This window comes from Molossus molossus, unplaced genomic scaffold, assembly GCF_014108415.1.
Source record: "Molossus molossus isolate mMolMol1 unplaced genomic scaffold, mMolMol1.p scaffold_m16_p_1, whole genome shotgun sequence".
NCBI classification, from domain to species: Eukaryota; Metazoa; Chordata; class Mammalia; order Chiroptera; family Molossidae; genus Molossus; species Molossus molossus.
In genome coordinates, this window is record NW_023425344.1 from 37588179 (window position 1) to 37606325 (window position 18147).

Sequence of the window (18147 nt, forward strand, 5' to 3'; positions counted from 1 at the left end):
TGATACCTATATAGAATAATAGAGTACCCTATTTAAAGCTGCACTGGCTTCTAAAATTTAGGGACAACTTAAGTAAGATCTTTGGAGAAAAAAGTTAATTATTTAAGTTGTATTTTTTCCTATTCTTTTTTCCAACTATAATGCAAGTTTATGAACACATGATATAACTCATACTCATAATGTCAATTCTTTTATTCCCAGATATTTGTACAGGTTGTGTCTACAGAAAAAAAATGTGTGTATGTATTCATTCATATGGTCATTTCAACAGACATTATTAGTTTCATCAATTTCCTTTTAAGTTCCAGACTTTTTTCTAACTTCATCTAATTTGGCTTAAATTTTTATTTAATATACTATAGTATTTAAAGGCCAAATGCTGTGAATTAGCCCATCTTTTAGTTCTGAGCATGAAATCATGTGCTAAAGTCATGTGTTACAACAGACTCACTTAAAAACAACAAAAACGACCAGAAGCATGTAAGCAAAGTTCAAATTAGGTCTCCATTTGTTTACTAGAAAAATTCTGTCACTGAAGACTTAATTTTATAAGACTAAATATACAGCAATCAACATAGGGACAAAAACCAAGCCACCTTAAATATAACCCATCTACATAGTTCTTCACAATTATGAAGGCCAACAAATTTTCATCTAACAAAAAAATTATTTTTAACAAAAACAGATTATATGTTTAGCAATGGCTTTAATTTCTTACTAATGAAAAATGTAATATATACCTTTAATAGTCAAGTATATATTTCACCAAAGTTATTTTCATTTTTAAAAATGTTACTAGACTTAGCAAAATATAACGAGAATTACCTGAAAGTATAAGAGACCCTGGTCTTGGGAGTGCATAATTGTTCAATCAGAAGTTCCTGATAAAGTATACTTTTATACTTTATCACTAAGGACACAGGAACAAATTCCTATAATCTTTATTTGTATTTTTTAATTGTTTAATTGTCACACAACTATAAAAGGTAAACAGAATAGTTTTTTCAAGGTAGTCTCCCACTATCTTCAAAAGACATGATAGCAAAGGAGAAAAACCTATCTAGAACATTTTTCTTTAAAAAATAATTTCCATTGTAATTCACAAATAATGTAATAAAAGAAAGCATAAAGCTGTGTGCAATTCCTAGCCATTGAATAACTTTCCCACTTGTAAACCAAACTATAGGTAAAATAACAATGCAGTTATTTCTCTCAGCCAGTAGATTTGAACATATTGCTTTCCATTCATGTCTACTTTGCTTCCACTGCCAGTTTCACAATGCTAATCTCTTCTGAGAGGGCAAAATGTCATTAGCTCCAACAAACATAAAAATAAATGGAGATTTTAAGCGGGTTTTGATAACTTCAGTTAAAACAAACTACTGTTTATGAAGACTTCATGGCAATGCAATGAGGCTGTTGTAATTGCCTAATTAAATAAGCTGCTACTAAAAGAGAAAGGAGAGAAGGTGGTCTTTTATTTAGTACAAAAGGTTTCTTGAGTCCCGGCCAGTTTGGCTCAGCAATTATAGTGTCTGCCTGTGGACTGTGGGTTCGATTCCCAATCAAGGGCACGTACCTGGTTTGAAGGTTCGATTCCTGGCCCCAGTAGGGCAGGGTTGTGTGGGAGGCAACCTATCAATGGGTCTCTCTCACATCGATGTTTCTCTCTCTCTCTCTCCCCCCCCCCTCCATCCCTCCCTCCTACTCTATCTAAAAATCAATGGAAAAATATCCTCAGGTGAGGATTAACAACAACCAAAATAAAAGGTTTCTTGAGAGGAACAGAATACTCTTTCCTTCTAGAACGTTTTAAGTCTATATAGTATTGATGTCAAAAAGAAAGAATTGGAACCAGTTTTACTAAATTAAGAACTAGTAGGAGATAATAGAAGAGAAAAATCTGCAGTTTGAGAGTACATTATGGTCCAATAAGAGTAGCCAAAACACTGACCCATTATTTATGTTCTCCCGAAAGCTGGTTGATATTGTTTCTTAAAAAAGAAAAAAGGAATAGACAGCTTATCTGCCAAAATTAAGAATGCCTAGAATGGTTAGTTCGTTAAAATAGTTCTGAGATAAAGAGATAGGAAAGTAATATACTTTCTGTTTTTTATAAAGAGAAAAAAAGGAGTCAACTCTCAAATTCAGACAAAGCACCATGTTTATGATGTAGAGAAAAAAAAATTTAAGGCATGATTTTGTTTAAGTATCTGAGATGCAACTATATTTTAAAAGTTATTATTAGAAAAACATTTTTCTCAAGTATTATATTTGTCCACCCGATTTTTAAACATGCAAAGCTTTAAGTACATATAGGGAGCACGCATTCTAATGTGTTAATTTTAAATGCAAAAGTAACTCAAGTTTTTGCTGACACTGTAAATAAATCAAAAAGCTACTCAACCATTAGTAGTAAACATCTAGCTACTTTTATGTAGGATGTAATAAAAAACAGCATAATAAATTATTTAAAAATATGAGGTAGTCATAGTATCTTCCTTTTGGAAATGAAAATAAAAGCAAAGAGGCCAAATAACTTGATGACCTTGTAGAACACAGAAATAAATTAAAAATCAGGATTAGCATTCTGAATTACTGTTTTCAGAATTGTCTATTAAGGCTATGAACAAATTCTGTTGTTTCAATTTACCATGGGGGTTGCAAAATATTACTCCCTATTGCAGAAACAAGTACAATGAAATATGACTAATAATATAAACAATATGTACGCTTCTCTTAAACTACCTAAAAATTTTTGTGAAAGTATAGATCAAGATAACTCAAATTTTAAAGACAAATCTCTTTCAAATCTCGACTTATATAAAAGTTATGTTCCTAAAAATAACCAAGTTGGCTATCGTATATGCGGAAAATTAAGAGTTACTTTTTTTTTAAAGGGTAAACACAAACTATTATGGGATAATTGTTTGGTTTAGGATTGGCCTTCAGTCTATTCTTCCCACCCTAATACTAGGTATAAATCAGCTTTCCCCAAAATGGTGGTTTGAGAAGCCCCATATTCAAATATCCTATTACTCCCTCCCTGGAATGTCTGGACTGATAGGAACTGTTGAAAAGGAAAACACCAATTATACCATTGCACCACATTAGAAATTTAAGTTAAGAAATTCCATTTAAAAAAATACAACTACCACCTTAGCAGAATTAGAAATGTCAGCTCTTCATTATTTAGCATAACTGATTTACTTTAACTGGCCTTCTAAACACCTAGCTAAGAATGCAAAAGAGTTAACATTCTTACTGGACGCCCTGGGGGAGCATGATAGAGAGGCAATTGTGGACTATGTCCCCTGCCCGAGTGAAGACTCTGGACAGCAAAAGGATCCACAGTGCTTCAGTAGAATAGGAAAAGGAAAGATAGTCCAGGACTAGATGCTGGAATTCAGCTAAAGACAATTTTGAACACATTGTACTTTTGATCTAGCACCAATGACCAACAATTGAACCAAAGCAAATATTTATAGCGAAAATCAGGCATGCAGCTAACTATTATCATTGTGAAGCACAATACCATAAAAGTTGAATCAGTCTGTACATGTTATATTAAACTAGTATAGTGTGAACTCATGTGGCTGTGGATCCAACTATACATGTTACTCTTGAATATTTTTTTACAACCAGATTGATATGAAATGTTGTCAAAGTTTTGTACAGTTGGCCTGTGTCTACTAATATAAAGAAGCAATCAGAAGGTCTGTACAAGTAACACTGAAAACACAAATATGGAGAAAGTTGTGGTTTTTCTTGATTTAAAATTATTCAATTACAAAACTAGTTTTTACAGTAAGAAAATAAAATCATTGTTTACTATTATTCACAGTTTGAACACTTCTTGATTTTAGGCCTAAATTACATGTTTATATTTTAAATGAGTGAAATCTAGTTATTAAAGTCTTAATAAAGCATTTGATGACCATTTTATATGGGTAAGGTGACCTTCTTGTAAGGGTGGGGCAATGTACCTTAGAAGCTAAGTGTGTCACTTAAATTTTGCTAGTCATTAGGTTTTGGAGTATATATTTTAACCCAGATATACAAAAGTCATGTATTAAAACAGAATAGGGTTTGCTGAGTACATTATTTGATAACAGAATGTTTCTACACAGGAATGGTGGACTGTTTGTAAAATGCCAGTAATGTATAAACACAGATCCTAAGTTATTCACTTAGCCTATGTAAAATCTATACATTAGATTTTCTGCCAATAATACTTTTTCTTGGTCAGTTTTAAAAGTATCTATAATTCATGTTTGACAACCTTTAAGTCAGAAAACAGGAAAAGAAGACTAATCATAATTTTAAATATTTCTAATTTCCAGTAACATGGGCACTTACATTCATGATTCAAGAAACAATAAGCCAGAAGGGTTATATTGGGGCTACTAATGAAAACCCAAGCACAGATGCTCAAGCTCAAGGAATAACTGGCTTATAGAAATACCACATGTTAAGAAGCATTCAAGCTTCTTTTCTATATATACATTAAGAGTGCACATTTCTAGGGAATCTTGAAGCAACTGACAAACCTCTCAATAAAATTATTAAAGATTTAAAAAATTCTATACATAATACTATCAACTATGAAATTATCTTACTGTTAAATATTCTTAAGAGAATAAAATAAAAATGATAACTTATAGAAGACTAATAACAGGAGAAAAAATATGTCTCAAAAGATACAATTCTTCCTATAAAGCTAATCAAAATGCTGTGCAACAAATTTATAAAATTTTAGATATGGAACACTATGTTGCATAGTCTACAGTCATATTTTTCTGCCCTTTCTGAATAGTGAGGCAGATTTAGCATTCTCCATACTATAATTTTCCACACTGAAACCAGAGGAATACTAGTTTTTGAATAGCATTACATTTTAATTGCGCTACTTTAAGATGGCAGGCCACACCCTAAACATAAGGTTAATGGAGTGAGAAGTATTTGGATTCTTTGTACTTTGAGCTCTTCAAAGGAAGTGTTTTATAAATTCAAGTTGTTAAGTGTTTTAGGGGGCAATGGAAACAAACAATTCTCATACAAAAAAAAAATCCTAGTTTTTAAGATAGTTCCTAATATCCAATATAGGATATAGGATATAAAATACTGGCATTCAACTATTTAAATTTATATAGATTTACAGTACTTTGGAGAAGTACAAAGAAATACTTTTTAAAAATACAGGTATATAAATTAATGAAACTGGTATTTAAAAGATTTAATACAAGGAAAAAGGTATTGTATAGTGGTACCAATTCTTAATACAAATCATTAAGCATAGTTTATATAATTTCAAAAGTTATTCACATTATTGCTCGATACCACAGCTATATGGAACAAGTTCTTGACACACATTAAAATTTGTATAATTTCCGGTTTATAAAATCAAAAATTTACACATAAGCCATTCAGAAAGTTTTAAAATGTGTGGACATATATACAACCCAAAGGAGAAAAAAAAATATGTGTGTTTGTATATATTTAAAAGAAACAAGCTGATCTGATTTAAATTTAAATGTCATACTCTCAATCAAAAACGTACACGTAACTGAACTGAAAGCAAACTAGTAGATAAAAACAGTACTAAATATGTCTGCCATTTCTTAGTAATAATCTGTTCTAAATATCAATGGGGTATTAAACACAAGTTTATTTTTAATTCTAGAACTTATACTTTCTTTCGAAAACTTTTTAGAAACATATATCCTTCTATAACCGTGTTATATTGGGAGAAATATTTTCCCTAGAAAGTTTTTAAAGGAGTATTTCCATACTTTTGTATATAAGATTTGATAAACAATAAAAAATAACCCAAGTAAGGCATTATCATCTTGATAAAAAATATATACAGGTTGTAATGCTACTATATTTAATGATCCTGAGCTCTAGTAACCATTAGATGCATGCATACCATTCACTGATTTGTCTATTCTAATAAAAATAATTTAATCCTGGCTTGCTACCTTTGAAGACAGAAATCCTTTCAAAACTTTTTTATAGGTCTGCATAATGTTACAGATATTTCCACTGTAAACAGAGCATTAGGAATTGTATGAGAAAGAATATGTTAAATTCCCAAAAGCTATTAAAGAAAACTTACTATTTTAAAATAAAAACTATGTTAAATTTAAAGAGAAAGAAAAATCATACAAAGAGTGTGCTTGCTAGAATTGACAAGTACAGCCTTACAAAGGTGTTTTTCTATATTAAGGAATTAATAAATAAAGGACTGTGTGTACCTTAGTGATAAAATAAAAAAGGCTGGCCACTTTTTATGCTAAGTTCAAATGTATTTTTTTGATAATACAAAAAAGTAATCCTTGAAAATCAGAATACATAACAGAAAAGAGCACAATAACTTAGGTATTAAACATCTGTATGAAATAACTGTTGCAAAGTTGGACAAAAACGCACACTTAGAACATGCGGTTATTTAAAAAAAAAAAAAAAAAAACAGAAAAAAAACACCACACGATTCTGTAGAACCAATGTTATGTTACCACCAGAAGAGCACCAAGCAAGGCACCATTGGAAAGACAACATACTTGGAAAGTCTCTATAAATAAAGTAAATGCTAATCTGGTCGAAAAATCGGTGTCTTTGGTAAAAATTCTATGAGGATGACCTGTAGAAGGAGAAAAAAAATGTTTTAATAAAAGATTTAAATAGATTTTCATCTTAACTAAACTTCAGTTATATTCCATCACTTAAAACAATGTTGTTAGTACCTCTGACATACAGGAGAATACACGCACAAATAAACAAGAAAACCGAACTAGCATTTACTGAGTATAACTACAAGTGTTTCATACTATATGGATCTACTTAATCCCAAAAACTTTTCTATAAGGCAAGTAGTATCATCCTCATTTTACAGATGAGGAAACTGATGATCTGAGAAGGGTAACAGGATGGATTGTAGAGTCACTATTTGAATATAAAGGCCAGTCTTAATCGCAAAGGCTTGCCTTTTCTACTCTACTACGTGGTACAGCTGATCCAATATGGATTTCTTCAGGCTTCCACCCATTTGTCTAACCCAATTAGGTTCTAGAATTGCTCTCATTTTACTGTACCAGGATATGTGATCTCTAGATAAAGGGTACCAATCCTTTATCTCTTCATGTTTTTAAAGTCCTTTTCTTCTTATGTTAGCAAAATTAAAGGCTGAAATTTGTTTCAAAGGACCTTTTACAAAAAACTAAAGGAAAACCTACCAAGACAAAACACTAACGCAGAAAGACACAAGTTGACCAGAGCTAATTTTTATCCCAAACTTGAACTGTCTTAAATTCCAATGAATTATTTTCCTTTTCCAACTCTGTATAGAATAGGTGCTAAACAAACAAACAAACAAAATTATTTGATTTGAACACTTCCAAATTTGGTGAACTCATTCCCCGCCGCTCCTCCCTCCCCCGAAACTGTATCTAAAACTTGAGGATTAAATGTTTAAACTACTTATGAGTCAACATTCAATAAATACTTCTATATTTCAAACATGTCCTCAATCAAGCAGTCTATGCAGTTTCAGCTCTTGAATGTAGGCATCACGTTTTATATACTACAGAGTAGAAAATAAATGTTATCTTTGGCCATATTTGCATTATTATTTTTTAAAGAATATATCCTATGAACTCTTTTCCTTCAGAAGAAATGCATAAAAAATGGTCACTTGTCTCATTCCTTCTAAATCATACTGCTCTACCATATCAGAATAAAAGAAAAGTTGGTATTTTTCTAGATTGACTCCAATATTCAAAATATAATTAAGGACAATTATTTTCCTTTAACTAACAAATGAAATATCTGTAAGTTAAAGAAAAGTTCAGGTCAAAGAGAAATACATTATAAAAATGCCCCAATTCATTAGATAAGGAAGCACTTTTTTCTTACTAGATTACTTTCTATCTTTTAAAAATTATATGTTAGAAAGTTTTTGAAATTATGTTATTCCCCCATTCAACTATCACAAATAAACATACTGAGAAAATTTAGAAAAATACATTTTTTTACTACTCTTCTGATGGTATGAAAAATATAACAGCTTTACTAGCAGAATTTAATTATCTAAAAATTTATAATAAATTAAAGATAACTATTTTACAAATGAAGCACAGAGCTCATGACATTTTGGAAGGTTAGTAAATTATTTTACTTTTAGTTAAAAAATATAAAACAAAGATGAATACAATGAATATATTTTATGAATGAATGACATTCCTATAGTTCTATCCGGAAATAATAGTATTGGGAATAACTTCAATGTTTTCCTTTCCAATGTAAATTTAGAAATGTGCAAAAATAAATAAAGCCTCAGTTTTAAGCTTAGTGTTTGGGTTTATAAATAAAGCAATTTTTTTTTTCCTCACAAAATGCTTTAAATCTCCTACATTTCCATCCCTCCTGCCAAAATATATAAACTCTCTTACCATCTCTGATGGAAACACAAGACTGGTATTTTCATAGGTCAATTTCAAAACAAGTTATTTGAATGTGCTTTTTTATCAGTATTATAAAGTATCAAGTATCTTTATCATCATCATAAAGTAACATGTTTGATATAAAAGATAATGATTAATTTTACATTATTTGGTTCACTGAATATATAGACTTATTATATGAAAAAGGAGACATTTTAAAGACATCTTTTATGTTCAAGGCTAGAAATGGGATTTGACTAAATGATAATGAAAGAAAGAGTAAATACTACAAAGCAAAATGATTTTATGACAATTTCCAACTATGTAAGCACTGTTTTAATCAATCTTTCACACACACACACACACACACACACACCCTATGATGGCTTGTTTCAAAGAACAGAATTTGTCAGAAATGATGTGCCAGGTACTTCACAAAGGCTATGACTTTAATTTCAACAATCAATTCTTCCTTAAATCTTTTTCAGTTAATATAATAACTTTTCCATAGTTAAAATAAAATGCCAGGCTTAAGGCAAAATAAATAAAAACTCATATTTTTTTATAGTATTATGAATTTTTCAAAAGGAGAAAAATTGTTCAAGTTAAGAAGTCAGTAAATTAAACACCATACTGAATAAGTTCTAAAATGCACTGGATACATGTGCCAACTTGGATATCTTTTAAAGAATATACAAAGGATAGGCAAAATCCCATCTCCTATTAACTTTAAAGATAATTTTTATTAAAAAATATTCTAATAACACTTTAAAAGATTCTTTAAAGGCTACTGAGGTAAGGATAGTTAAAATTTATAAAGGCTAAAGGTTTCTTAAGCTCCAATGGCTTGGCTGAAAGGTTTTCTTCCACACTTGGAAACTTGATTAGCATTATATAAAAAAGCCATATCTGACTTGCTGCGTAACCAAAGTTGTGGTTATTCTTTATACAGCATCTAAAATTTCACACTCCATCAACACATGTTCAGGCTATTTTATCTTGGCAATTAATTTATTATTTTTCAGAACACAGTGAAGCCTTGTTTTCAAGTCATTCATAACTTTATAAATCAGTCTTGCACATGAAACCATGCATCTGTGAACCGTAGAAAATCCTTGCACTCAGGAGATTAAGCTCCTGACACCTTTGCTGATTAATAATCATGGAAAGAATAAGATCAGAAGCAAAATAAATGATCATTTAATAGAGAAACTCACAAAACAGCCCTTTAACTTACATATTCCATCATGTTATTCGTTTCACATTTCCTTTTGCTCAGTCTCCAGTGCAAGCACAGCTAGACAAGAAGGAGAGTAAAAGAAGAAAAATGAGCTCTATTTTATTGCAGCAAACAGACTAACCCATTTGTCCACCTTTCATATTTTTAGTTCAACAAAAGCATCTGTTTCCATACTGTGCAATTCAGACCCCAACAGTACGAAGCTGCTCCCTGTGGTACTCACCTTGTGGTATAACCTATTGTTTTCCCATTCTAATAACTTCTCAATCGATCTTCGTGTCTGGAAGACAAATGAGAAAAAAGTTTACTCTTGACTGGTTTTAGAAAAACTCTGTTTTGCAGCTGCTTTTTGTGTGAGAAGGAGCGAGGTATAAGACAGTGACTGAATATAGGGTATCCTATAACACTATCAACAGTCTAGTACTAAATAGTAACCTAAATACAAATAGTCCTGTATTTTAATAAAGATATGGTTTGGGTTTGTTGGTTTTTTAAGCATTGTATTCTTTTTTCACTGTTTCAAACTTACTAGCCTCTGATTTTAAACTATCAAAATCTAAAAAGCTAGCTATCTATGAAATGTTATAAATTTAAATCCCCATTTATTTCGAAAATATATTTGCAATACTTAAACAATATGTAAGTATTAAGTATTAAAACAGGGGCAAAAGTGTATTTAAACCAACAAGATTAACAGTAAAATCAAGCTCTTAATTCAACACTACTGTTAAAGAAATCAACTGAGAAATTTATGTTTAAGATCACTTTATTTTTGCAATATACACTATGTAGCATGAAATGTTTCTTGCTTAGGTGTGTGAATAAAGGAGAGGATAATTCATGGTGCCAGGTGTTAGGATGAGACTGATACAGCTGCAGGTGCAAAAGGACAGTGTTGCCATAAGAATCAAATGCAACCTGGTGCAGCTGCAGCTTCCTCACAAGGGAAGGAAAAAAACATCTAGTACTACTAATGTGGCACAACTAAATAAGTACTAATAATCAAATGTGAAAAACTGCATATCAAGCAAGGATGAGCTAGGTGAGAAATTGTTAGGATCAAGCTGGTTTTCAAGTCAAATGTTACATAATAAAATAGTAGCTATTATTATCTACTTACCATATTACCTTTCAGTATGCTGAACATGCTAAAGACACCACAGTCACGTATGTGTCAACTATAATTCATAACTACCAGTGAATTACCACCACTGCCTTACATTTTCCAAGCTTATGTCATAAAAATCAGAAAACCAACTAACTCTCTGGATAATAATATGCCAATGACTAATTTATTACATTATTTTTTAACAGTTTTTTTGGCATGAATTTTAAAGGGGGAAAAAAAAGTGCCCTTGCTAACAATGATCAGCAGACCTCACTTGTTTCTTTGTAAAGATAGCCTTTTAGAGGCAGCTCTCCTTTTAAATGAAAATAGGGCAGCAGTTATGGTCACACTTTTTGTTAATTTAGTTGCCAGTCAGCCCCAAATCAAAAGAAAATAAGGCTGCAGAGTGTAATTAACATTCAGTTCAGTCGTTTTGTCCCTTGTCTAGCCCCCAAGCTTTGTTAAAATTGCCATCTGAATGCTGAAGGCTGTAGGGAAATCGATTTGATTCTAATCGCACCATGAAAAGAACATGATCTAACTGCTTTCAGCCCTCCGTAAATCTGTACTAGGTCTTTAGCACAATGCAACTTCCAATTTAAAAAGCACTGAATGTCTCGTCAATGACTTTGTGAAGAAAAAAGAACAAGGAGCAGACATAAAAATTCCAATAGTTGTTTAAGCATTAAAGTTCATTTGCATCACAGCAAACCTGAAAAGGGCTGACCTCTCAAACCGCCTCTCAGGTCTATGAAGTTGTAGCCTTGACAAGCTCACATTGACAGAGCTCATTGACTCTGAAAGGCTACTCTATCAATGGTGAAAAATGGCAATAGGTTCTACTCTGAGCAGGCATCTGCCTGCCCACCCGCTGCTAAACCAATGGCAAAACCGATTCAAACCCTGAATCTACCTTGTAATCTTCCTTTATAGGACCTTTTAATAATAGATTAAGATTACTATACAATTTGAGGTTTTACTTTTACTGATGGTTTAAGTGTTGGGGGATGGGGGTTAAAGAACCAGGGTGAGGAGAACAAGCTTTCCAAGTCATTTTATATTAAAGTGTAAAAATTAAAACCTTAATATTACATTCTGAAAAATTTCATTATTCAAAGAAAAAAGTGTAGTTATCACTATCATCATTTCATCATAAATTTAAGCCCATGTTATATTATAATGAGAATGAATCTCATTACAAATGGATCTCATAGTATATATGATATACACACCCAAACACACCATTTAAAAATTTTTAAATATTTACTTTATGTAACTTAAATCAACAAGCAGTATTTAAATAAAATGTACGTATAAAGTATGAAACCTAAATTCCAAAATATTTATGTAGGATTTCTGAATATACTCTTTGCCTCTAATTAGGAGTTTAATTATAGGGTTTGGTATAATAATTGCATTTTACAATATTTAAGAATTTTAAACCAAACAAACCCCGGTATACCATATTCTGAATAAGCATCCACATATAAAATATTTCTACACACTTGACAGTCTGAAGTAAAAGCTGTGAATTGGCACCACCAAATCTTGCTGTAAGACCTCTTTCCTGCTTGACAGGTGAAAAAAAAGCACTTGCACGTGCAGCTTAATTAATCATTACACTTGACATCTCAATGATTTACAGTGAGGAGCAGGTGAGAACATACAAAACCAGAAAGAAACTCTTGATTTGAGTGGAACATTTCTAGCACACTAAGGTGACAAGTATATAGATTCTAGCAATCATTAAGAAAGAAAGAGAGAAAGAGAAAGAAACTGCCACAAATTATGTTAATAACAAAAACTCAAAAGGGGGAAAAACCTTAATTACTGAGAATGTTTAATATTCTGCAATTATTTTTAGTTAACAAAATCAAAATATATTTTCAAAATTAAATACAATACCAATTTGGCAGATACTAAAAAAATATGACACTTCAGTAATTATAAAGCTACTTAAAAGCCTTTAAACATGAAAAAAAGCACCTTATAATTGCAGTACTCTAGAAATAAAGGGTAAGAGTTTATGTCCACAAGGTTATCAGATCCTATTCCTAATGAAATGTAAGATTCAACACTGCCAAACTCTACTAATTACTACGAGGTAAGCAAATCTAAACATATAAAAATCTGTCCTTCATTTTTAAAAGGTTGTATCAACCACTAAATTCAACATAAATTAAAGCAAACTAATATTCATTAGAAAAAAATAATATGTATAGGGACTGTCAACATGACATATCAAAAAAAAAAAATCATCTTTCAGTATTCCAGGCCAGTGGATTTCGAAAAATAAGTCCTTAATTTCTTAAAAAGTATTTGGTGCTAGTGAAAAGCACCAGCCTGATAGTCATGGGAACTAAAATCTTCTATTTAACTGAAAGAACAGAGGAAAGGCAGTACAGGCTTCAGTGCAAGCTTCCCTACAGTGGGCCTTAATCCTTTTCAGTGCTTACACCCTAGGGGTGAGAGGACAGGTTAGGGGTTCTTAACCAAGAATTCTCACTCCTTCTACATAAGATGATAAAAAAAAATCTAATTTTATCATGAATTATTATCCTTAATTAAAAGGGCCAAGACCACCAACTCACACCATGAAGCAAAATCAGTTTTTATGAGACTGACATCACATCACTAACTTGGTCTGGAAGAGGACAGCTCCCACCCTTCTCCCTCATCACAGAGCTCACTTTAACTTTTTATCACACATTTCTTCATATTTTTCTCACTGGTAAATTAGTTCTAATATTGCCATTAAGCAATTTTTAAGTAAAAATTAACAAGAGATTTAAAACATCATTTCAATTACTAAATAGACATATTTATCAAATAGGCTTAATTAACTTCAATAGTAAGTAGTAGCAACAGAAGTATAGTAATTTTGGCTTCAATTTCTACTGCCTTTGGTTCTTCTTAAATTTTTGGTAGAATTGTGGAAAATAAGTCAAAACATAAAAATTGCAAGAGAAGCAAATGGCCTGGATAATTCACAAAATAGCTAATTAAATAATTAATCAACAATTAATATTAGGTATAGCTTACCCCATATCAATTTCCAAAGACCCATGTAAAGTAAGCTTTCAATTATAAAATATATATGAGTCACTTAGAAATAGTAAGTTACAATAGAAAATAAGGATCTCCTAAAAATGTAAATTTGACTTACTATGAAGAAGCATTTTAGTAATTTTTTCCAAATCTCATAACTTTCTAAGAAATAAATTATTATTCCCTATAAATAATGTGCAATTAGATATAAATAAAACTTTAGGGGAAGCAAGAAATCTTTTAGAGAATCTTGAATGTATTACTCCCCTACTTTATTACCACTAGGTACTTATAATATACTCATGACCAATAATTGATTTATTTACAATCAATCATTTGAAAAAGTGGATTTACAAGGTGTGGTTTTCTAAAGTTGCTAATAAAATCAGTGAGAATCTCATGAATTTTAAAGTACTTAAAGCCAAAGGAAAAAAAAAATGTGGAAGCTGTAACAAAATTTCTCTGAAATTTCCCCCAAAATAGCATTATCATCAGATTGTAGAACATAAATATGCTAAGATATGTTAACAAAATATACAAATAAAGTATCTCACTAATAACTATAAAAGTTAAGCTATTTAAACTTAAAATGTATTTGAATAAAATTTATTCATTACATCCCAGAATGTCAAAGTGCAATTTCAAATGTTCAATTTCTTATTAAAACAGGTTTTAATTTTAAACTCCCAAATCATAATACACTAAGTTTAACAAGAATAATGCTTTGGGTGTATTCTTAATCTTATTTTTTAACTGTTAAGTACTTTTAAATAAAAACTATACTTATTTTTTAACATCTATACAAATTCAAAGTACTAACATGTGAAACAAAAATGTTCTTTGTTATAAGTGAATAGAAGAAAACCATCTAATATTTTAAATAAGTTATTTTAACTTAAGAAAAAATTACTTGATTCAGCTCTTTTGTTCTGGATTAATATAAATCTTATATTGCAGGGATGTGCAGAAAATTAAATCGCGTATCTCAGTATTATACATGAAAAATCTGGACTCACCAATAAGATAAATTAGAATATGATTGGATCCCTCAAGAAAATTTCTAAACAAATTTCCTTGTACTTAAAGGCTCCTTTTAGGAGCCAAAACACACAATGGAGAAAAGAAGGCTTCTTCAATAAAATGGTGCTGGGAAAATTGGAAAGCCACATGCAAAAGAATGAAACTAGATTAGTTTGCCCCCATGTATAAAAATTAATTAAAAATTGATCAATGACCTAACGATAAGATCTGAAACAATAAATTACATAAAAGAAAAACACAGGTACTAAACTTAGAGGCTTGATCACAGAGAACATTTTATGAAACTGACCCTAAAAACAAGGGAGGTAAAGGCAAAAATAGATGAATGGGACTATATCAAACTAAAAAGTTTCTGCACAGCAAAAGAAACCTACAATAAAACAAAATGGCAACCAACCAATGAGAGGTGATATATGCAAACAACAGCTCCAAAAAGCAGTTAATATTCAAAATATATAAAGAACTCATACAACTCAACATCAAACAACACTCCAATTATAAAACGGGCAGATGACCTGAACAGACACTTCTCCCAAGAAGACTTACAAATGGCCAACAGATATATGAAAAGATGCTCAACCTCACTAGCTATTAGGAAAATGCAAATCAAAACTACAATAAGCCATGGTTGGGGTGGTTCAGTTGGTTGGGCAGCAATCACTGCATGCACCAAAAGGCTGCTGGTTTGATTCCCTAGTGATGGCACATGCCTGGGTCGCAGGCTCAATCCCAAGTGGAACGTGGGTAAGAGGCAGGCAATCAATATTCCGCTCTCTCATGATGTTTCTCTCTCTCCCTCTCCCTTCCTCTCTCTCTAAAAGCCAATAAAAATATGTTTAGAATGGCGATTATAAAAAAGACAGGTAATAACAAGAAGTGTTGGAGAGGTTGTGGTGAAAAGGAACCCCCCTTCACTGCCTGTGGGAATGTAAACTGTTACAGCCACTAGGGAAAACAGTATGGCAGTTCCTCAAAAAAATTAAGAACAGAGTTACCATATGACCCAGCAATGCTTCTTCTGGGTATCTACCTGAAAAACTCAAAAACATTTATTCACAAAGATACATGTACCCCTATGATCATTGCAGCATTATTCATGGTGGCCAAAATATGGAGACAACCAAAGTGTCCTTCAATAGATGATTGAATAAAGAAGATATGGTACATATATACAATGGAATACTACTCAGTCATAAGAAAAGATGAAATACTGCCATTTGTGACAATATGAATGGACCTTAAGAATATTATGCTAAGTGAAATAAGTCCGAAAAAGCTAAGAACCATATGATTTCATTCATATGTAGGATATAAATTGAAACTCATAGACACAGACAACAGTATGGTGGTTACCAGTCAGAAAGGGATGGGGGTAGAGGGGTAGTAAAGGGTAAAGGAGGCCAAATATATGGTGACAGACTATGATTTGACTTTGGGTGGTGAGCACACAATGCAATATACAGACACATGTATTATAGAAATGTATACTTGAAACCTACATGACCTATTAACCAATGTCATTTCAATATATTTAATAAAATAAATAAATAAATAAAAAAGCTATAGTAATTTAAAAAAGCCTCCTTTTAAAATTTTTATGTGATGAAAGAAGGAAAAGAGATTAGCCAAACAACATACAGGCATACCCCATAGACACAGACAGTGTGGTGATGGCCAGAGGGAAGGAGGGGCTGGGGGCTGGGGGGAGGCAAAGGGCAGAAAAATGAGGGCATCTGTAATAGTATCAACAATAAAAATAAAGTTTAAAAAGGGCTCTTTTTAAAAATTTTATGTAAACATTAACTTTTAAAAAACCTAAATACACACACCAAAGTATGATTAGAACAACCCTTTTAGTATTGTTTGTTAAAAGTAACAGTTTTAGATGATGATAAGCTAAACATCTGAAAACATTTTGTATATCAAAACATTCTTAGTACTAAGCAGTGATTTATAGGTACCAATCCTAAATAAGGTATGCTTAAACACAATTTCATAAAGAGTTTATGACCTAGGCTAGTGGTTCTTAACTTTTTAGCTTACTCTTGAGTACTTTATGAATGACAAAAAAGGCACATACACACAAATATAAAATGTTACACATAGGTTAAAGGGAGTTATCCACTGCCCAGCTGATGATGCTCAGTGGTTAAGCGTCAACCCATGCACCATGAGGTTGCTGGTTCGATTCCCAGTCAGGGAACATGCCCAGGTTGTGGGCCAGATTCCCAATGAGGGCATGCAGGAGGCGGCCAATCGATGTTCTCTCTCATCGATATTTCCGTCTCTCCCTCTCCTTCTCCCTTCCTCTCTCTAAAAATCAATAAAGAAAAAATAATTTAAGGGGTTATCCATTAACCTCTGATAAAATTTCTGAAAATACTGTTACTATCTCAAAAAACTAAAACTGAGCTTTAACTGACAGCAGAAAATTAGAAAAAAACTGTAAGACAAATGAGTATCAGGTAACACAATTAAAAGTATTATTATCAGAGATATTGAAAAACTACATGATTATACAAGGAAGAATCACTGGTCAAGATCAATAGGTGGGGGGGGTGAAATCACCTACTGATTGATTATAAGAGACAACTGGAGAAATGAAAATGAAAGACTTAAGCAATAGTATCCCTTAATCCTCACTTTTGGTCTGACTCCATCCTAGGTGTCCTTCCTCTGTTACTTTACTTAATCTTCATAACAAACCTATTAAGGCAGCTTGTATTATTTTCTTTCTACATATGAAAACTACAGCTTAGAGGGTAAGAACCTTAAAGCTACACTACAAAATAGTGGGGCTAGGATTTAAAACCAGGATTGTATGGCCTTCAACATCATGCTCATTCCATTATATTACAGAGTTATGAATCTGTAAAGAATTTGTAACTTGTTGAATACATGTGTATGACACGCAAGGTATGTTAAGCCACGAAGCAAATTGTCATGCTTGAACAACCAAATTTACTCTAAAATTTGAAAAACTAAAACTAAATTTTTTCAGGTTCTAATATTCTGTGGTTCTAAGGTCTGGAAATACCCATTCTACTCTATTTTGCAGTCTCGATGAGATCTATCCAAAATGTATTTTATTTGTTTATACCTTGCTTCATGCAATAACACATGCCTTGAGGTGTATTTCTATTTTATTGATTAAGTACAGAGGCTTCCAGAAGTTAAATGTTTTGCCCAATGTCACACAGCCAGGGAGGGTAATGAAAGGATTCAAACTTTAAACCCCATGTTCTCTCTACTTTCAATCAGCAAGTAAA

The 18147-nt window shown here is 31.7% G+C and overlaps 1 protein-coding gene across 1 annotated transcript in view; it reads right to left on the reverse strand.

Annotated features, from left to right (window-relative positions):
* Positions 1–6287: 6287 nt before the first annotated feature.
* CHIC2 (cysteine rich hydrophobic domain 2) overlaps positions 6288–18147 on the reverse strand; it is a 45678-nt gene continuing 33818 nt past the window's right edge. Inside the window, exons 4-6 of the mRNA XM_036252333.1 lie at positions 9905–9961; positions 9679–9738; positions 6288–6643 (exon numbers count right to left, since the gene is read on the reverse strand). Of these exons, the coding sequence (XP_036108226.1) occupies positions 6593–6643; positions 9679–9738; positions 9905–9961 (168 nt within the window). The 3' untranslated portion in view covers positions 6288–6592. The remainder of the gene's footprint in view (positions 6644–9678; positions 9739–9904; positions 9962–18147) is intronic.